The 22810-nt window shown below is 37.6% G+C and overlaps 1 protein-coding gene across 7 annotated transcripts in view; it reads left to right on the top strand.

The window, feature by feature from the left end:
• The first annotated feature begins 9355 nt into the window (after positions 1-9355).
• The window catches only part of LOC103471065 (mitogen-activated protein kinase kinase kinase kinase 4), a 71161-nt gene continuing 57706 nt past the window's right edge, over positions 9356-22810 (top strand). For 6 of the 7 annotated variants that reach the window (XM_081611571.1, XM_081611573.1, XM_081611576.1 and 3 more), the window contains exons 1-2: positions 9356-9550; positions 10034-10099. In XM_081611571.1, coding sequence (XP_081467697.1) covers positions 9494-9550; positions 10034-10099 — 123 coding nt within the window. In that variant the 5' untranslated portion in view covers positions 9356-9493. The remainder of the gene's footprint in view (positions 9551-10033; positions 10100-22810) is intronic. The other variant, XM_081611574.1, reaches the window with a different exon arrangement.

The raw sequence follows: 22810 nt of genomic DNA on the forward strand, positions 1-22810 counted from the left end.
AACAAAGCTACATTATTCCCTTCATACAGTTATTTTAATGAGCAAACAAAGACATTAGAAGCTAAATGACTTGAGCCTGAGGCGGATGACAGCACTAACAGCAGTGTGCTGTACCTACAACACATTGTGCCATTGTTTATTTTTATAGAAATCAAATCCCTGCATGCCTGGACATTCTTTGTTAGGTTGGTATTTTCCAGAATTTTCTCTTTTTCTTTGTAAATACAAACTTTAGCTCATTAATCCTGAAATTTTGTTGCAATTTGGTAACTTTTTGGTGACAGTTAAATCCCCTTTGATAGCCACGTATAACAAGAGCTTTCTTCAACAACTGACTCAAGATACTCATTTATTATAAATGAAGAATAAATGCTGTGGATACTGTGGTTACCTCACGACAAGGAGGTTTTTGGTCCAAATCCTAACTGAAACCTTAATGGCAAATTGACTTGGTTCTTGTCCTGGCCTGTCCATGTTGTGATAGCCTGACAACAATCTGTTTAAGTGTTTGTTACCTCTTCCTCATCAACGCCTGGAGACAGGCACCAGGCCCCCTGGTGACGCTCAACAGGATTAAGTGGAAACAGAAGAGACAGTGATGAATGGGATAACTTGTTCATATTCCAAACATACGTCTTCACTAATTTTACATCACTGTATGAATCCTCTGATTAACCAGTTTATGTTTACCGCTGACAAACATTTCCACTGCATAGAAAATTTATTCTTTGCACTTTTTACTTTTACAAATCAATCCAGATCTATAAAATGTGACTTTTTGACAAAAATTTGCAAACACCAAAACCCCCTTAATGTCAAATTAAAAACTGATTTCTGCAAAATGACAAATATAACTATTAAATGTAGAGCCTTAACCCTCACCCCCAAAAAACCCAAAGTAAAAACAGAATGGTAGGGATATCCTACGTTTATCCCTGCTTGTTAAGGGGATAAAGGAAGTGACTGCAACCAAAGGAGAATTACTAAATACTGACTTGGGGGTGGAGAATATTTATGCAGTCTGTAGGTGAGCTTCCATTACAAACATTAGCAAAACTTTGCCAATATTCCGCTAATGTCGAAAAAACTACATTTTGCAATTGCGGTGTTCCCATTAAATAAGAACCACAATCAAAAATCACATGCGAATTAAGTTTGTAGAAGTAGAAGTAGCTGCTTGATCCAAAGACTAACGCAGTGTAAAAACAAAAGTAGCAAAACGTCTTTCACCAAAACCACCATGATATTTTTGCACTGCTTCAGATTTATCCTACCTTAACGAGAAAGATTCTACTCTCAGTACAAGTTTCAGACAGAAAGATTAAAGGTGCTGTACTGCCTCCAACCTCCATATCCTATAAAAATAAGTCAAGATTTCTGAGTAAATAACCACCAAATGTGAACATGACAACCTTTTAAAAGTCTTATAAATGTATATTTTTGGAGTTGGTTTGTTACGGAATAACACTGCTTAGGACTCAATCCTTATCAGATTAGCCATTAGATTTAGCCTTCGGATTCGACTAATCTGGATTTAAGCGTAGCTGCCAAGGGAGTTATCCACTCCGGTTAAGACGTTAGCTACTTATAACCTTCCAACAGTAATTCACTCCTAAAATCATGAGCCATCTTCTTAATGAGAATTGCTATTACTTGTCATCTTCTCACTGTTTGTAAATCTATAGTAATACAATTCTATTTCATTTATCATTTAAAGGGCTTATGAAGTTATACAGTTCAACCACTTAACCATGTGATTGAGGTAATATTACAGCTGTTTTTCTGCAAAAGTTTTGTGCAGAAGTGAATAGAGAATAAACGTTTAACATTTGCAGTTATTAAATGATGAACGCTTTTTATTCTAAGATACACATTGTTTTCCAGTCCCAATATTAAAAATGAGTCTGCTTCATGAACATTAACATACATACAATAACACACTGGAAATTCTCACAAGTCTGAACTCATTAGCATTCAGTGTCAGTCTGAGCACCAGAGGGACCATATTGAGAGCAGACAATACCAAGTGGAACAGAAATTTTTATTCAAATTCTGATGGCACATATTTACTTCCATAAGAAAGCCCCAACATAAAAATAAAACCATCTGCTTGACTCACTTCCTGAGAAGGGCGGCTTCATCAAGTTCTCAGCTGTGAGTGCTGTTTGGGGTTGACAGCTCCGGAGTGGGAGGTTCTTCTGCAGTGCCAATGTCAGCCGTCACTGGGGGCAACTGGTATATCATTACGAATGGCGCCCTCCTGTGGAGAGTGGGTAAATGACAGCATTTTAAAAGAAAAATAGAAAATTGAACAAGCCGTTGTCCGTCCAAATTTGACTTTCTTTTTAAACAGAAGAAAATGAATTCAAAATATTAAAGACATTGATTACAACTAAATTAAATGCAACTAATTACAATCTGTTCAGTAGGTAAAACCAGCACAAACGGGCAAGGTTGTGGGAGGAAAATGTAAGAGATTTTAAAGTTTAATAATGAATACAAGAAAACGTAAAGGTTTACTAGTAACTTGTATTCATATCTGGGGCGGCAATTATCTAGAACAGGGGTGCCCAAACTTTTTGAGACCAAGATCTACTTTTTCTCTCACCAGCCGCCTGAGATCTATCTCATGACACAAAGACATAAAAATAGCAAATTAAACTCTATTGACTTATTTTATATGTGAATATACATCAGTTATAGCAGAAATAATAAAATGACATAAAACCTAATGCAGTTCCTTCCTCAGTGAGATTCTGACGCTGGGAGCAGCTTACTGGTTTCTCAGTCAGAAGCTGGTTGCAAACCTGACACCAGCAGGTATCAGTCAGTCATGGTAGATCTGAAATTTGGTTTGATGATCTCAGTATGAGAAAATTCAGACTGATAGGAGGAACCAAAGAGCCCAGTAAAGGCAAATCTTCTGAAGTCGGGATATAATTAATTTAATTTCACATAATTATTTATCGGGGCTGCACAGTGGCGCGGTTGCAGCAAGAAGGTTCTGGGTTCAATTCCCAGCCCCGGTCTTTCTGCATGGAGTCTCCATGTTCTCCCTGTGCATGCGTGGGTTTTCTCCGGGTACTCCGGTTTCCTCCCACAGTCCAAAAACATGACTGTCAGGTTAATTGGTCTGTCTAAATTGCCCCTAGGTGTGAGTGTGTGTGTGCATGGTTGTGTGTCCTGTGTGTCTCTGGGTTGCCCTGCGACAGACTGGCAACCTGTCCAGGTGACCCTGCCTCTCACCCGGCACGCTAGCTGGAGATAGGCCCCAGCACCCCCTGACCCCACTGAGGGACAAGGGTGAAAGAAAATGGACAGATGGGTGGATGGATAATTATTTATCGTGGTAGAATTTGTTAAAACTTAATGAAATATATTTGTCCTATTTGATGTTGTGACTTATGCTCACAAACGAACCAGGTAATCAGTCCAAGTGTGTCGTTTATTGAACGTTCAGAAACTACAGCAGGTGTGATGAGCCACAGCAAAGGTAAAAAAAAGGTAAAACAACCCGAAAAGACGATCAACTCTAAACCACTCCTACCCTCTTTATCCACCTCCTTCCCCCTCTCTCTCTTTCTTTTTGTCGTTTAAGCACACCCGTTGCCGTGGCAACCACCTTTACTTAAGCCGAGCAAAGATTATATTAAAAACATGACATTCAGTCCGTTACATATCAGGTTTCCAGACTTGATATTTATTTCTCGATTATTAATAAGCCTCTCTCGATCACAGCGGTGGATGAGTAGCTAATTTAAACTCCTGCTCTGCTCTCAGTCGGTCTTTGAGTCGCTTTTGCTGGATGGTTTCTTCCATTTTTTTCTTGTCAGAAGCTTTCCCATTTACCGCTAGCAAATATGTTATTGCTAGCTTAAGAAGTAGCTTCTTGAATTTGACTGGCAGCCAACGAGAAAGACGGTCAAATAATGGCAAATAACATTTCAGTAAATTATTTTAATTTAGATTTTGTAATAATAATAATAATAATAATAATAATAATAATAATAATAATAAAATAAAATAAATAGTTGAAAAACAATAGATTTTATGATTTGAAAAAATTATATATTTTTTTTTATTAAGAAATGTATTAGTTTTTAGCATTTTGTTTTCTCATTTTCCCTTTAATTTTCTGAGGCCTCCTTATCGCCCCCTGGCGGTACCCACTTTGAAAAACACTCCTTTATAATGCAGTCATTAAATTAGATTATTGAAAAGTTAATGGATTCACTTGGTGGCATATTCACCAAGTGAAATATATGGGGTTTAAGGTTATTTTTTTAAATAGCATTTAATCAAACAAGCCAATTCAGAACATATATTCTAATTTATTGAATATGACTGCATGTCTCTACCTGCATATTTAGATAATGATATTTTGCCCATCATTTGCCCAATACTTTCTTCCTGTTGGCTGGTGAACATCCATCCAGATCTCAGTATCTTTGCAGCATCTAACAGGTTTTCTTTCAGGATGACCCTGCATTCATCTTCCCATCAGGTCTGACTGAGAAGCATCTCAACAGCATGATTCTGTCAACACCGTGTTTCATAGTAAGTATGATGTATTGTCAGTTAAATTTAACTGCAGCAGCTACTTATCTGATGGTTGAGTTACCCCAAGAAACCTCAATCTGCTTCTCTTTCTTTGCCATTCAAAAAACAATCTTGGTAATATCTTGTGTTTAGTTTGTTGTAAAGATCATGCAGATGGTTAAGAATGCCAGAGCAGTAGAAGAAGTGTGACTCTTCTTCTGTTTTCTGATGATGACAAGTCTGTATAATGAATAGAAAAAATAATACTTTCCCAAAGACCGAACCTATAGTGAACATGGAATTGTTGCAAAAAAACATCTAAAACCGCATATTCTGAAAATGGACAAGAAAGTATACATGTTGCATCTGTGTAACAAAACACTTACGAAACATGTTAACACAAAGATCTGACAATGTGACAATGAAAATATTACCATACACTGTGAAAAGATACATTTTACTCTGATGCATGCGTTTGTATTAACATCCCCAGATCAATATGTGAGATTTGAAAGTCACAAAAGGCTGGGGCATTATCAGAATCAGAATCAACTTAACTACGTAAGTATACAATAATCAGGCAGAACATTATAACCAGGGCCAGGTGAAGTTTAACACTGGTTACCTGGTTGTGGCACCTGTTTTGGGTGGGATACATGAGGCAGAACACTAAAAATAATATTTGCTGACTCAAAATGACAGTCTTTGTTGCTTTGACTCAGTAAAGTTGCATCACTTTTCACTGCCAAGTTCAAAACACATGTTAATATATTGTATATTAGTTCAGTTGACTAAACTGTCTTTAGCTATTATATTAAACTAAAAAATGATGAGATTATTTTTAAAAGTTGCCCCAACTTATTTAACTACGTTTTTACATTATTATATCAAGTTGATTTAACATAACATTTCACATTTTATGACCTTATTAGACAGAAAAAAAGGATGAATAAATTTATTTAAAATTTATTTGAAATTTTTAGATTAATCTCAGAAATTTTTAGAGAAAAAACATGAAAATTTCTAAGTTCAAAAAGTCGAAAGAAATTGTAAGAAAAATTCCAAAATTCTGACATGAATCTCCGATACATGGACATTTCTGTTTCAGAAGTTGAAAATTTGCTTAGGGCTTTTTAAACAAATAATTAGATTCCTGCTGCATCACAGTTCTACTTGTTGAGGTGGCATGAAATGATTCTGTCATAATTTAAGAAAACAGAGATTTTTTCTTCAATTCACAAAGATGAAAAATATTAAATATTTAAAGTCTAAGAGGACAAAATATCCTTGAAAATCAGAAGGAATATAAGAAGAAATGTGCACATTTTAAAACATCAACTACTTTTTCATTTCCTTTCCAGATTTTCACTTAAATTCATTGAAAGTTGAATGTTTAAAGAAAAGCTTTTTCTTTGTTCTTTATCTGCTTTTTCACTCATTTTCTGACTGGACCTGGGATTATAATTCTGTATCACTCTACATCCGTGGATATAAAGTAATTAATTGAACTCGTCTGTCTTCATTCACAAAATTAATTGAAGTAATTACTTCACACTTAAACTCTGACATTGTACCAGGGAGTATATGCCTTAAATGTGAGGACAGTTATAAATGAGCAACCAAAGAAGAGTCAGGCAAAGTATAGAAATAAACGGGAAAAAAAAGTCTGAAAGAAGAAGAATCAGGGATCATTCAGCCGACAACCTATTTATCAATGTGTCCATGAGTCATTTATAAGTCAGACTTTGGTGACAGAACAAGCAAAACAAAAATAACAAAACTCAAAAGAAACCAAAAGAAACTTCGACACTGAGTCCAAAATGTTCAGAGTAAAAAAATAAACATTAGTTATCAGCTTAGAAATGAGTTATACGCTAACATTCCATTTTTTGCCTAACATATTAATCCAGTACAGTATTTTTGAATATGAATTTGGAAATGCATTGAATCAATGACAGCAAACACCCACTTATGAAAATGCCAATATTATTTTTAATAAACAGAGGGTAACAAACCACTTCTATCCGATTGGAATTTATTTGATTCAGTTGTCTCACAGACCATTTGGATTAAATACAGGTTCACTAATGTGTGCGTTTGTGTCTTGTACGTGTATGTGCGTGTCTGTGTGTTTGTGTGTATCTAGGCAGCTGACCCTGGTGCGAACAGGGCGACTTTGTGAATCCACAGAGAGACCATTCTTCCCTGCGACATAACACACTCATACACAGCCTTCCACTCCGGCCCCTCTCGCGCGCCGTAATTTGTCGCATTCACAAACGCGCACAAATGCACATACAGAGGGAGCAAGAGAGTCAATTTCAATCTCTCATTCTCCTACAGAAATCTCGAGCACAGTCTTGCTTTTTGTTTCTCCTCAACGCTCGCAAACACAGCGACAATGTCCCTCCACATAATGACCCTTATTCCACCATCCTGACCGTGAGTCACCGGGTTCAGTCAGGAGACTGGAATGTCGAGCTCCATCATACCGATGCGCGGTTTATACCGCAAATATTTTCACAAGATGGAAATCGGCAGTGATTGGAAAGCAACGGACATGATATCGTCCAGTTATCATAAAAACTCGATCAAATATTCCAGCCATTTTTTTTTAAAGATCCACCATTTTATTTCCATTGTTAGGTTTTAAAATAATGACAGAACTTTTGCAATAAAAGAGAATGCGCACATTTTCTTCAATTAAAGGTTTATTTTTGTGGAACCGTTACAAATTTTATTGTCCCGGGAATTATCGTGATAAATGATAATGTTTTGTGGAGACCTTTTTCAAGTATTGATAACAGCATAACTATGCAAGTTCGCCCTCTTAAACACTAATAAAGTTTAATTTTACTACAGAGCAGTGCACACTGCAACTGGAAGACATTTTAAATATACCAAAATAAAACACAATAACCAAAATCAATGAATAAAACGGAAATTAAAACCTAAATACATAAATAACATTGACTATGAAGTCTCAAAACAAAATTGCCCTTCAAAAAATATTAGTCATCGGAATGGAAATGATCAAGCTCTTTTGAATTTATACAATTAATTGATTGATTGCTTATTGGGGAAGGATTTAAAAGATTTCAAAATGAATTACTGGTACTTTCTGTTGTAGAAATTTAAAGCAAGACTCCATGGTTTACAAACACAAAAGCATAGAGTCATAACTTTTCAACATTTTGTCATTTAACAACATCACATTTTGTTGTATTTATTGTGATTTTAAGTATAAACAGAACAGAAAGTATCACATGACGTTGAAGTGGAATTAAAATAGGATGCAGAGATTTTTGAATAAGAATAATTAAAAATGTGAAAAGTGCGGCTTGCCTTTATGTTCAGTGCCCCTGATTCATTACTTTGGGGAACCATCTTTTGCTGCAAGTCTAATGAATCATGTCTCAGGATTTTAGAGTCTTAACTGTTTGTCCATTTATCTTCATGTAACAGATTAAGTCCAAAGGGTCCAAAAAATGTTGAATCTAACAAGTTTTTTCCCAAGATTGCAGCATATTCCGCTTTCCTCACCGGGCCGAAGAACAGCCTCCCCACAGCATGGTACTGCCACCACCTTGCTTAAAGGTCAGGATCGTGTTCAGGTTAGGATGGATGGATGGATGGATGGATGGATGGATGGATGGATGGATGGATGGATGGATGGATGGATGGTTGGATGGATGGATGGATGGATGGATGGATGGATGGATGGATGGATGGATGGATGGATGGATGGATGGATGGATGGATGGATGGATGGATGGATGGACTTCTGTTGTTCCAACAATTTCTAAATATTATTCAAGTTTTGCATTCCTTATAGTTCTTGCATCATTGAGGTGTTTGTCATTCTGTAGTAGTGCAATAGAAATCTTCTTCCTTCTTTTTGTTTTTATAGAAGGATGAATTTGTGATTTCCAAAGTGTTTTACATGCCAGTGTTCAAATGTGACAGCAGCAAAGTTTAGAATTTGTTTGCTTGTTCATTATTGTGTGATCAGATGTTTAATTATTTGCCCATTATTATTATTATTATTATTATTATTATTATTATTATTATTATTATTATTATTATTATTATTGTTGTTGTTGTTGTTGTTGTTGTTGTTTTTGATATTCGGAGACGTCAGTTTAGAAGAGCAGGTATTCTTTAAAAAAACACCTAGAAAAAGAAAACTTTCAGAAAGCAAAACACAGGAACCGTTTCCAAACAGTAAAAAGCCAAAGGCTTAACCGGAAGCTCATGTTAGTAGCTTGCAAAATTAAGTTAAGAAAGTACAAGAAAGCACATTGAAACCAAGCACAGTGGCGCAACTACACATTGTTCAGGTGGATGCAAAAACATAGATCGGCGCCCCCCGAACGAGGGACGGAACGTCAGGGTCAAGGAGCGACGCTCACTCTCAGCACCCCCCCCCCCCCCCCCCCCCCGAGGCGACGATACGTGAAGGGTAAAAGGAGGAAGGAGTGTAAGGCGCGCATTAGTGTACGGGAAAACATCATCGGCGCGCCGCCCCCTCCAGACGGGGTTTTGGCGCCCCCTCTGGTGCTGCGCCCCTATGCGTTGCATACCCTGCATACCCACTTTTTGCGCCACTGACCAAGCACAAAGGTATATCGTAAATATGAGTATTGTGCACAAATAGGATTTTCAATCTGAAAAACAAAGATTATGGAAGTTTATGAGTAACTTTCTGTCAATACACGTATGAGGAAAAAATATATATTTATATCTCACTCACAGTCCGACTTTTACCTCGGCAGGTCGTACCGGAAGTACTTTGTTTCTCGACTCCTCAACTTGACTCACTCAGCTAAACTTCAGAATGGAGCCGAGGGGAGGAAAAACCCGTTAGTTGGCACCGTCAGCGGAGAGAAAGTCGCACCGTCCATGTCTTTAAAACAAACATCGACCCGCTGACAAAAAAAACCTACCGACAGCAATGTCGCGAGAAAACACCACGCGAAGCCTGGACAGTATAGACCTCGCGGCTTTAAGAGTAAGTTTTAAAACATGTCTTCTTTTTTTCCCCCTTTTTTTTAATGCAGTGCTTGAGTAAACACAGTAAGACGTGGTGGGTGTTACTTTGGAAGTTAACTGTAGTCTCAAACAGCACGAACCGAGCAGTCAAATGTTGTGATAACTGATGTGGTCCAACTGTGGGCTCTGAGTGTGGAAGTTGCTGTATAATGGTACCTCTCAGAGAGTGTGTGTACAGTGTGTGCCTTATCTGTAACTTCATGTTCACTGTCTGCCCTGTGTCCTGTTTGGGGCAAGTTTCTGTGTTTACTCGGGATTTTTTCTTTGTTGGGCTGAAAAAGCTGACAAGTTGCCCAAATCAAGACAACTTGTGTTGTGGCTTTGTTGAAAAGCAGTGCTATTTCTTACTCTTCTCCAGTAAATTCAGCAGCTTTTTAAATAAAACATTACAATTTAAACTCCCTTCTACTGTTTTTTCTTCACTCTCTCACTTTCTCTGTAGGACCCAGCAGGCATCTTCGAGTTGGTTGAGGTGGTCGGCAATGGAACCTACGGGCAGGTATACAAGGTGAGTTGACCCTCTTCCATATGAAGTTTTCATACACCCTTTAACTCTTGCAAACACTGCTCTGTTTTGGATTATATTGGAATTTATTGTTGCGTTTCACCTTGTTAGTCAAACCAACATACAATACCACGGTTTCCCCCATAAAACTTGCTAAGCCCAGTGGTAGGACAGTCATCCAGCGGCCACTGCGTTTTTGAGTTAAAATATGTTTAAAGTTGACAGGAAATGTGAAAATATGACTATGTGATTATGAGTTATTGGAAGACATGGTTGACAATACTTAAAATCTTAAAAAATACAAACATAAACTCCACCATAAACATTTGCACTTCTGTTGTCATACTAATTTAAGTGTCCAAAAAAATGTTTTGACCTTTTTTCCTGATTTGTCACTGAAGTTGTTAGCGTGTTGCCAGGAAGTGGTCAAGGAGTTCTGGTGAATTAAAAATGACCCCTGGCCTCAACCTCCCTATGTGTTAACATACTAACCATACAATGTTGCCATTATGCTTCCAACCATTTTACCAAAGAGACTCTTTAACCCGTCTTTGCTATCACTGTTCATTGTGTACTAAAAAAACCTATAATAAGTCAAAACAAACAATGTTTCTCCTGTTGGGGGAGCAAGTAAAGCCTGGTAGCCCACCAGGCTTATAATTCCTGCAATGCAATTCCAGCTGTAAGTTCTTTTATGATATTTCTCGCATTAATCTTTCCACCATGTTTCACTGTTAGAGTTTGGTCTTCAGCAGGGAACAGTAGGGTTTGTTTTCTCCCTAAAGGAAAAGCCAGATTTTGGGATAATTGGAGTAATTGTTGTGCTATTTAAAATGTGATAAAATAATAGCCCACTGGTGTACTTTTATTTACTTGTGTAGAGACTAGAAGAGGCTGAAATCCACTGAAATTTGAGCTGTCTCTGTCACATCAAACCCAAAGAAAATACATCGATGTTTGCAGAAAAGGTCAAGACGAATGAATACTCTTGCAAGGAACTGTATCCATCTGCAATGCATGCATGCAAATTTTTAAGTGTATCGCTTGTTGTGCATATCAAAACTTATGACAGCTACTTCCAGTTAGCAAAAGAAGAAGCAGAAACGTCTGTTTACAGGAATATCCTGTTGGTCAGAGCACACAGATCCTCGCACACACGCATGCACGCACGCATGCACACACACACACACACACCCAAACATGTGCATGCACAGCACCTTTAAAAGGCGCTGGGTGGAGTGTATTTCCTTATCACATTTTCTGTTTGTCTATATGTGGGTCGGGGTTTGTGGTGAGAGGTGTTTAGTCACTTTTTGACTTGCAGCTGGTTGTTGCAGCAACACCACAGAGGTGTGTGTGTTACTACTCTTTCGCGAACTTTTTTTCGTTTCACTTTTTACCAACTGGAATCCTGCTGAGTTCACTATGGATGGTGCAACAGAGGCACGATCAGGACTCGGTTTATGTGTTTGTATGCTGAGAGGCGTATCTGGAGGCCAGCCTCTGAAACAGAAACAGCAGAGCTTTCTTCAGAGGTGCCCTGCTCTGTATGGGAAAATCTGTCAGGCCGTTGGTGGGTGTGTGCGACTCGATTGCCACTCGGTTTCCTGAAAGAGGAAATGTTGCAAAAGATGTGTAGGACAGCAAGGAACACTGCTTGAAATCACTCAGCTTCAACATATGACACATTTTACTGACAAAAGGACAAAAAAAACAAAAAACACCTTATATGGATGAATGATGAACTTTGTCATAGAGGCTGAATTTTTAGCAATAGCTTTAATGTCTCAAAGCTTCTATAAAGTCAGCAGCACTTGGGGTAATTTTGTCCTTGTAGGCGGAGCTACGTCCACCCAGTTGTTTAGGACATCTGAATGGTTGGCATGGGAATTCAAAACATTTCTTAAACATACATGAAAAAGTCGAAGCAACACTCCAGGTATGTTTTGAGAAGTTAATCACATAATAACATGATGAAAAGCTAAACATTTTTACCTGATTTTGCCCCTTTAAAAACATGTCGGCAGTTAGATTATTAATAAAATCTAAAAAACTCACTATTAGGATCGATCCTAATAACTGATATATGAAACAGCTGTGTGTCTGTTTCACTTCCTATGACCCTGGGAATATTGTTAAGTTCACAATCTCTTACTAACAACAGGATATTTTAAATAAAAATGAGGCGGACTCTTCAGTGGTCAGACATTTAACATCTAGATAGAGAGAATATGCAAGTAGAACAGTGACAGGTCTCTCCGTCTGTATTCCCCCAGCTTGTGAAATGTTAAAGGAGAAGGCTAAGCAATGTCCAGTTGCCATGGGTACCCATTATTGCACCAGTAGGGTTTTTTTGGTCAAAATTATTGTGTTTGCTAACAAAGATTCCCCCCCTGCCAACTAAATGGGCTCAGATTAATTAAATGATTTTCAATCATTTTCAGTTCACTGCTGCAATATAAAATGAATCTAAGGCTTTTTACCATTTTCATCTTTAGTACAGGTTCTAACTGGTTTAGCTACCAACATTTGTACTGGCTGTGATTTCATTTAATCGGAATTTCCTAGAAATCATGATTTGATTATCTTCACATTTTTAAAAATCGAAACCCCAATTTGTTCGTAGGTAAGAGTTTGATTATGGTGTAAAACCAATAATTGTAGAGTTCTTCCCTGTTTTATTCACTGTCTCTATCGTGATACTCAGGCAGAGCCTCCAGCAGTAAGGTGCTGGTCTGTAGATGTTTCCAATTTGAGTAGCTGTCATGATTTTTGGGTCAAAATAACTCTCTTAAGTCAAGAAATGACTAAACTAAGTAGTAATCCTATCAGAACAAATTAAAACTCTGGCTAGTTGGGATAATGAAACACAAGAAAACAATAGAGGGGTACACCGATGAATCGGCCCATATTTCCTTAGCTATTTTGTGACTTCTTAATCTATTTTATTCATGGTTTCTGTTGTGTGTGGTTTTTAATTCCTTCTTATTTGTTGTTTTTGGTTGTCGTATTTCATTTGGGATATTTAAGATATTTTCCAGTTCCAGTTTTCGTTGCAAAGTTAAAGTTGTTGAGAGTGAACTTCAGTCAATAAAAATCATATTATTGACTCAATGAGATAAGGACAAGCTTAAGATTTATTTATGTCGAGATAATGAGACAATGAGGCTATTCATACTCTTACAAACTCAAACTCCGGCCATCTGTAATAATATAAGGACACTGATTTTATGATAGAAAAAAGGCTTGAGATCTTGTTATCGTGAAATAATTGGACAAGCAAACTGTCAAGACAAGAAAACAAGATTTTTATCTGAAGTTTATTGTGACAAAATTCTTGTTTTTGACTCAAGGAGATGAGGACACTTACATTTAATCCCAAAATAAGGACACAGTGAAATTATCACAACAAAACAAGCTAAGATCACATTATCATCAGATGATAGTGTAAAGAAATCAAACAATTTCCTTTTAATGTTTAGAAAAACTGCTGCACTTTCAGAACAAGGATTACAACGACAAAAACCTGACTGAAAATGTAATGAAATATTTGAAAATTATAGTTTGAAATTTCTGGAAATTTTACATCCAAGTGTGGAGGACTGACATTATATCTCATTGTATGGACTCATGGGACCTGTTGGAGAGCCTGGGTGAGTTCCAACAGGAGAAACCAGGACAAGAATAGAGTCTGAAGAACAATACCTGATACACACGTACACATGCGCACACAAACACACACACACACACACACACACACATGGGTCCATACAACAACACATAGTTGTGAACTGATGTGAGAGCAGGAGATGCTGACCAAGCATCTGGGGTTTTCCTCTGTTTATCTACACGCCATAATTGTATGTTTTCTTTTAATGGGTAGTAGCATGAGATACGCAGGAAATCCAGCTCAAACTGATTGAGACTTTAAACACTTCCCCTGAAGTATTTAAAGTCTCCACTCTGTAATGGTTAATATACATTACAGAGAATCTTCCAATCACATGTCTCTACTTCACCTTTAAACATATTTACTTCTGTTTAAAGAAAAGTATCCTGATGCGTTTAATGTTTTGATAATAAACTGGTTTTCCAAATTTGAAACTAAAATAATTGATGTTTTTAGTCTGGTAGTTTCACATCTAGTACATTTGATGTGTCCTGCATGGAATCAAACTTTAATAAAAAAAACAAAACTGTAGATCTCTATACTTCTAGAAAGTATTTTAAGGATTGGCATTTTGAAATTGGCAACCATTTTTAGTTGTGCATTTGTTTTTTTTCCCTTTGTTAGCATCCTGTGATAAATGCAACAGTTCAATTATCTTTCCAAAAGTTTTAAACAGAAGCATAATGGCTGTTGTGTAATCAATTGTGATCAATTCACATTTTGGTCACTCTTCCTCGATCCTTGAGCTGAGCATATCCCTCAATAAAGCTACTTTCATCTTTTTGTATGTGCTCTTGTATCAAGGTGTGATTAGGGGTGTTCAACTCACAGTGTTCAGCTTCGTCAGAGCATGGTATGTTACTTTTTTCCTAATTTTTATTGTTTTCAACTGGGCATTTGGGAAGAAAATGTCACTGCTCTATCAGTATTCCCAAGTGGTCAAAATTATCACCATCCAAATTAATCAGAAATTAGGGCTGGTTATCAGTTTTGTTTATAGTTTCAAGCATCTGTCATTCCGAAGTGAGTCTCAACCAGTGTAGACCAACTTACCAAATATATCATTAGAAAGCAGAGTTTGAATCCATTCCATCCATAATACTTTAAGCTAACAAATCAAAGTAGTGCCTTGTGACTGCTCATATCTAAATTACAATGACAAATATAAATAAATATGATTTTTAAAAAATGTAACCAGTAATTGCCATGTAAAATAGGTAATTGGCCAGGATCAGCAGCAAAGAAAAAATCTTAGATGTAAACGTTACAATGAACTACATTTGTGCAGGGCTTCTTAAGTTTGGCTGGGCACTCAATGTTTCATTCTTCAAGGATATTTACACTGCACATTCTAATCTGTATTTTTAAACGCTGTGTACGACCTTTTTTTTTTTTAAAAAAAACATCAGAGGATCAAGGACAAGTTGAAGTTCAGTGTTTGTTCTTTTCTCCATAAACACCCTGACAAGAGGAGTGAGAGAGCTGGGTTCTAACCAAGTTTTCTTGTTAACAGAAGATACTTTCTTCAGAGCCACAAAAACAAAACAAAAAAGAGTCAAATAAATCCATAATGGCTTTAACTTTAGCTGATCATCAACTCTATGCCAATTTTTCAGCTTACAGTTCATTGGGAGTCAACCTGTTTTGGGCAACAGACATTTTTATTTCTTGCTAATTTAATTATCTTTGATATTCTTATGGATTCCAATAAAAAAAATGGGGAGTATATTGTGTCTTTATGATGGGCTACTGGTGAAAAAATGCATTTTAGAAGGAGTTATTTGCCAAGTTGTCTGTTATATGTAGACACAGACAACGTAGATAGACAACTTACAGTTTCACATTCCTTAAGTCCAGCGACCAATGGGTCAGAATCACCTGGCTTTAAAAAGCAACCTTGGCCAGTTGGTATTCATAGACCAAACTCAAAATAGGTAAAAAAAAACAACAAAAAAAACAGGCAGTGTCTAACTTAACTATCATGGGAAAGTCGAGTTACAAAGAAACAGTTGGACCATATGCCACATACTAATACTTATACAGCATAGCATGTGCTATGCGCATAGCATACGACGAAAAGACAAGCAAAAAGCTCCAACCCTTCCTGTTCACCCAGAGGAAGACCTTTGTAACATAGAGCTAAATAGTGCAGATAAAACACGTAAATGTACATCAGACTTTTCTGTCTGCAAATCAACCACCTTTAGCATCTGTAATCTCCCTGTACGGACACATGCAACATCATTGTCCTGCAGTTGCTAATTCAGAAATTAGCATATCTGAATTAAATCATTTTTGGCTACTTTTTCAAGAGTTGTTGAAGACTTGTTTCAGATAAGATCAGCCACGCAGATCAGGTGGGTGGAGTTCATCTTAAACTCAACCATGAACTAAATAATCACTCAGTCAGGCTAAAACGGGTTTTCAGAATATCAAGTTGTATTTCAAAGGAAAGATTGTAATATCTCAACTTCAATCTGTTGCACATTTACTCCATGTTTTGTTTGTATGTAATCATTGTTGAAGAACTGAAGGACGACTTTGTAAGGACAGAGGCTAGACATGACGCCACACAGGGAATCCTTGATCTCACAATGCCAAAAGGAGTAAGGATGGCGAGGCACAGGAGAAACTGGGACAAGAGTCACTCTGATAAGACAACGTGCAGAGGGAAGTCCAGTATGTTGAAGCATCTGCTATAAAATTGTGATTTTTTTTCTGCTCTTTGAGAAATGCTAATAATGCGACGCAAATACAGTCCACTGTCACCATGTGCTTGCGTAAAAGGAAGGACTGATGAAAGATCAGTGACTCAGTGCAGTTGGATCGACTTCCTTAAATGGACAACTTTTTACCACTTGGCATTATCTGAATTTGACTGAACTGTATCATAACTAGGATTGACTGTGACGTGTAACTTTATCTTAATCTGCTATCTTCATGATCTGATTCTATATTACTCAACATGCATCAGATCTGTTTGTCTTGTAAAGTACCTTGAGAAAACATATATTGCCTGTAAGCTCATGTAGGTTTCTGTGGCATTAGTGCAGCATTTTTGATATTTCTCTATTTTTTTGATACATTATAAGTTGAAATACACAAATCAGACATTTATGATCTCTGTGTTTTGTATCACCTTAACCCGTCAAGACCAATTTTAGCCGATTCTACGTCCAGTCGCTGCCAAATAAGGTTTTTCTATTTTAAAAATAATGACAGAATGGTTGTGTTGAATGAATTTTTAAACTTACCTGAGCATTTCACATTAGTAATGAACATGTGGTGCAGTTAATGTAAGCAGCTGTCTTGGTGTATATTCCTTAGGCAACCTAGACCCTAACCAAGACTCCATGATATCAGGAAAAGATGTAATATGCAATAATATTAATGAATGTTGCGATAATGAGTTGACTTGCAATAAACAAATAATTAAAAGTGTTGAAGTTTGGGGAAAAATAACTGAATTTATCATTTCCATCTCAAAAACAATTTTATAGACATGATTGATTCCAACTGATATCTGCCGTTTAGCATCAAAACAACCTAGTATATGTTTTGTTTTTTTTCCTGCAGTGACAATAAGTTTCACCAAATATCTTAACAAAACAGATAACCGGAATGGAGGGTACTTAAATAATTACCTACAACTTATTGCTGTTCTGGCAGATCTTTGCAATATGGACGTCACGTACAGTACCACTGCGGTAACTATAAATGTGCGATATATCGTGCCGCCCTAAACTTTACCACAGCTCTGAGATTTCCAGAAGCCTGACAATATTTCAAAATGCTTTTACATTTCCTAAAAACCTGGAAAAGCTGGGTACAGTACAACACACCGCAGAAGTTTTCAAAATGGAGAAGGAGCGAAATGACCTTCACCCATTGGGTTTTACCGCCCTGAATGAACAACTGACATGGCTTCTTAAAAGAAATGTTACTTTTACACCCACTGTGCTTCCTCTGACGTCTTCAACCTACTGAAACTGAAACTAGATGTCTTCCTCCAGTAACAACTTTCACGCTGAAGAGTGGTATTATTAGCATGATCTGGTAGCTAACGTGTATTCATTGATCAGAAAAAGATTCCAATATGAAGCTAGTGAATGTTTAATTGTAAGTAGTCTCACTCGATAATCAGCCACATATTGTTTCAAATAAGTGGAGCATACATTGCATCGTTTGTCATTTATTGTGAAAAATTTCTTATCATGATAAGAATTTGTATTTATTCTTGTCCCGATAAATTTTTTTAAACAAAACCGACAGTAGCAACAAAAATCTTATTTTTGCTATTTTCTCCACTGTTAGTTCAACGAGGGCATAATAAATTCTCAATATATTCCTAAAAATGATTAGAGGCAGTTAATAAGTCCAGACTAGTTAAATAAATCACACTTTTTTAAGCAAGTAGTGTTCTGAAGAAACCTGTTGTAAATTACATTTCTTTTCCAAGAACAATATTTGTTCATGGTCCTATAAATGTTGTGTAATGCAGTCACAGCCATACAGTTACCTAAAAAAATAAAAATAAGCAATAGCTTTTTTTATCATGACGTTAATCACAATAGTACCACAAAATATCACAAAATTTTAAGACGATATTTCCCTCCCCTTGTTTCAAGAGACTGGTTACAGAAAGAATGAAATGAAAATCTTAGCAAGCAAGTAGCAGTCCCAAAATAAAAAGTCGCACACTGACGGAGGTGGAGTTCTTCTTTTATTAGTCTCCCTCACAATGTTGCATGTCTTCTACAAATGTGAGAGTGAGGGGACTTTTGAAACCTCTCCTTTTCCAGAGCAAAGATGATTCAAGAAAACTTTTTTGTTGTTGTTGCTGCATCATATTGAAACTTGGTTTTCAACTGCTACTGATGTTTAGAGCTGCAGCACTCCACCCAGTGTAGTTTTTGGCAGACTTGAAACTAGAAAGAACCTGAAATGAGAAGCAAAACCCTGGACTACTCAGATTTCTGAAGGGGAAGTGCAGATAAAGTTCTTCCGAGCCCTAATATCCTCCTGATATTAAAACACAACGCCTTTATTACACAGATTATCCGCTGTCTGGCCTTCTTCTACAAACATTTTGGATACCTTAACTCTGCAGATGAACCCTTATTAGTACATCATCAGAAAATGACTAATCTGGAACAGATGGGTTTTTGATTTTTTTTTTTTTAGGACCTTCAGACATGAGAATGTATTCCATTTCATAATGCATGTGAGCATTAAGGAATGTATTATATGCTGTAGTAATCACATGCTGTTTGGAATCCATCTGCAGCGTTGCAGCCTCAGGAGAAAGAGTTACAGCCTAAGTATGTATCTCATTGCAATGGTGTATCAGACATTTATAATACATTTCACATGAAACTCTTACTCACTGCATACACAGCAGCATCACACACATCCAGAAACAGGGCGTTTCTGTGTTTGTAAAAGGAACTTCCCTTCCCTGCAAAGGCACCGTTATAGAGTCATCTTTGTGTGTGTGTATTTGTGTGTAAGTGTATGTGAGAGAGACAGAGAGAAGGTTTAAGTGGGAAGAAAATGACAACCGCCAGTAAAGCTTTGAACTCGCAGCTCTGATCTTAAGAAATGCCTTTATAGTTAGCACGCAGAAGCAAACTAAAATAATTCCAGCTTGTGTAATTGGCATGCATCGTTAAATGACCTCAACTGTGTGAACGAGAGCCATCAAAAAAACACACCAGTGGCATTCATCATTTTTGGGGCGAGATTACATCGCCCTGCGAAAGGTCAAAGCCGTGGCTTGAACGGTTTCACTTCGGCCTCAAACTACGTTGACGCAGCCTCAAAACCTCTCCAACAGCTGGTTTCAATACCATTTCCAGAGTGAATCACTCACACTTCCTCTTCCTCACGTCCACGTATCATCTGCCTCGTTTTACTCATGCTCCGTTGTGCTTGCAGAACGTTTTTTTTTTTGTGCCTTTTTCCTTTTGTTTCCAGCAGGCGGCCTGTTTTGCAACCCAACTTTGTCAGTAACAGCTGTAATTTGTGTTCCCACACACCGAAAGGCCCAAATATTCATGATGTGCAGAGATAAAACATGTGTAGTTCAGCTGTTTCAAAGGTTTAAAATGACATCTGGGTTTCAAAACCGAGCAGGGGTGTTGGTGGCTGGAAGTTGGGACGCAAAGGGAGACCTAGTCTGGGCAGTGTTTGTGATTAGAGGTGAAGAAAGGGAGAGACAATGGGAGAAAAATGGGGAGGAAAGTGGTAGGAGGGGGAGAGGAAGGAAAGCAAAGGTGAAAGGTAGAGAGACAGCAAGCAGTAAAGGAAGGAAGAGCAAAAGAGAGGCTGATGAAAACGAGCAGGGAAGAGAGCTGGCTCCCCTCCTCCTCTCCCTTATGGGGTTTGGAGGTATGGCTGGCAGTGATTGCTCCTGGGTAAATTTGCAGTAAGAATTCATAGAAGTCCTATAGAGGTAAATGACCTCCTTACTATACTTTCAAATGCCAAAACAATTATTAAACGTGGTGACTTTTTCCCCATTTTTGCCATGTTACAACCGCAACCTTAAAAGTGTTTCAGTGGGGTTCTATGGGATAGGCCAACTCAAAGTAGCATGTAATTGTGAAGAGGAGAAAGAAGTGGGTTCAAAAAATATTTCTGCAAAAGATAATTTAAAAGTTTTCATCTTTCAAGACTTCATAACTTGTGGGCACTTAGGTGTACCATGGGATTAAAACCTGGTAGTCTTTTTTTTTCTTTTTTTTAACATATCGGTATTGGGTCAGCATGAACAATCGTCATTTGTTTTCTTGTTGCCGTTTGTGTTTGTATTTCTGGAGGGTGAGGGTGCGGGGCTGACCATGTGGTCATATGACAAAGATGGTCTGTCACATGATCACATGCAATTTCGTGTGTTTGGTCATTTTTTTCACCATGTCAAAAATGTAGATCAATGTATAGGATCTATATGAGGATGATAAATATTGGGTATCAAAAGAGAGTTGGTATTAGATGTTTTTTCTGCTCACCTTTTCATTTTCACATGAGAGTTTTGCTCTTTTCTGCAGCTTCTTTTGCAATTTACACATGACGTGCTCTGCAAATAGAAGGTCTCAGACACAATCTTGAAAAGTATGGGAAGGTATGGAATTTGATTTGACTATTTTCCAGGTCTAGATAAGAAATGTGCTTCTATTTCCAGGCTGTATTCACCCATAATTAAGCATATAAAATTCCCAAAACTTGGAAGCTGAGTTGGTCGAAACACTGCTTTCCTAACTTCCACCTCAGACATGATTGCCATAATGTCAGCTGTTTCTTCATCTACCACGTCGGGTCTATAGACCAACCCGCCCTTGACACTTGCTCATGAATGTTGAATGAAGCTGCCTTTGGCAACACGTTGGAAAGCTAATCTACAGTGGACCTCACACCATGACAACCTGTTAAGAAAGCTGTGCAGAACAACCCTGGTGAATAGTCAGTTGTATGACAATTGGGGGGATAAAAGAGCAAATAAAAATTTGGCTTGAACTCCAAGACAAAGTCCGAGGACCCTCTAATGCTCTGTTTCGCAATGAAAAATATCCTCACTCCAAAGGTCTAAAAGTCACATTTATCACAGAGACGGATGAGCAAGTACACACAGAGCATTACAAGCAAGCAAGGACTCTGTAGAAAGCTTCATTCCTACAATCAGTTAGCAGAGAGGAGTCAATAAGTCAATCAGTCCATCAGGGCATGGAGTACACCTTATGTAGCTAAATAACAAACAGGCATGAATGAGGTCAGATCAGAGGAAGGCTGTGACGGAGATTTGCATCTAGTTAGGAGTGAGACAGAATATTAAAACTTACAGACAGAAACAGCAGGAGTTTCTCTCATTTGGGGTCTGTTCACTGGAGACATCTTGTATCTAATTAGCATTATGTGGGAATATTTTGTAGTAACCTTTTCACCAATGCTCTCTTCACTGTGTTGCCTCATTCTGCCATCTTGTATGCGCGTGTGAATAACGACAGGAAGCAAGAGGAAACATAATTGTGTCTTAATTCAACAGTGTGCAGGCTACCGCAGCGTGCGTGTGCACGACTCTGCACGTGTGATTTGCAGGATTTCAGTGTCAGAGAGCGAGAAACTGTCTCCAATTAATTCCGATAGAGAGCCATTTTACTGAGTGTGCGTCTGAGTCGCGTTGTTAATCAGCGGCTTGGCTGAGAGGAGGACACTTAAAGTCTGTGTCAGCTGCGGTGGCAGCGAGCAGACATGGCTGAGTCTGGCTGGACAGGAAGGGCATGTCTTTATTTATCACAGTCAGGCCAGTGGCTGTCTCCATGGCGTAATCCTTCGCCGTTATGGGGACAGTGTCCTCCGCCTGGGGACTGAATGGAGGACACAACACACCCAGGGGTCAGTGAGCCTTGTGTAGGTAATTTCTCATTCAATACCAAAGAGGGATTTGGTATTGGTGAGAGGGTGTTTTTTTCTTTTTTTTTTTAATGGAACTGTGTTTGGAATTTTCTGCTTCAGCAACTTTATTATGAGCAGTATTATTGTGAAGCTTGTCACTGCATCCCTTTTCTTTTGGCTTTCCATGATATGTTCTGGTGGTGCTTGTTTTTTTTTTTGTTTTTTTGCAAGTTTATAGGATGAATTAAGCAACAGCTAATAAAATGTGGTAGCAGCCTAAATAAAACCAGGACATGACTTCATAAAAGTTAGTTTCTTTTCAAGTAGCATCATACATCTTGTGTTCTTCCTCTGACTTCTACACTGAAGAGTGTTGTTTTATTTCCACTGTCACAACAGTCCCTGTTTTTCTTTCTATATGAATGACTTCAAATACATGTACATATTGCTTTTATTCTTATTTTATTTCTTCTAATGTTTATATGTTTACACTTTGGGTCTGTATTCCTTGAACAATTGAAAACTGAAGTCAAATTCTTTGCGCTCAAAATCTTGGTCAGTAAAGTTGATTCTAGTTCTTTAATGTTACTTGATAGTGTTGAAGTGTTGTGCATTCACTGGTCAGATTTTTGAGTTTCTGACCAACCAGTTGT

Source organism: Poecilia reticulata, chromosome 10 (assembly GCF_904066995.2).
Source record: "Poecilia reticulata chromosome 10, P_reticulata-male-v2, whole genome shotgun sequence".
Taxonomy (NCBI): Eukaryota; Metazoa; Chordata; class Actinopteri; order Cyprinodontiformes; family Poeciliidae; genus Poecilia; species Poecilia reticulata.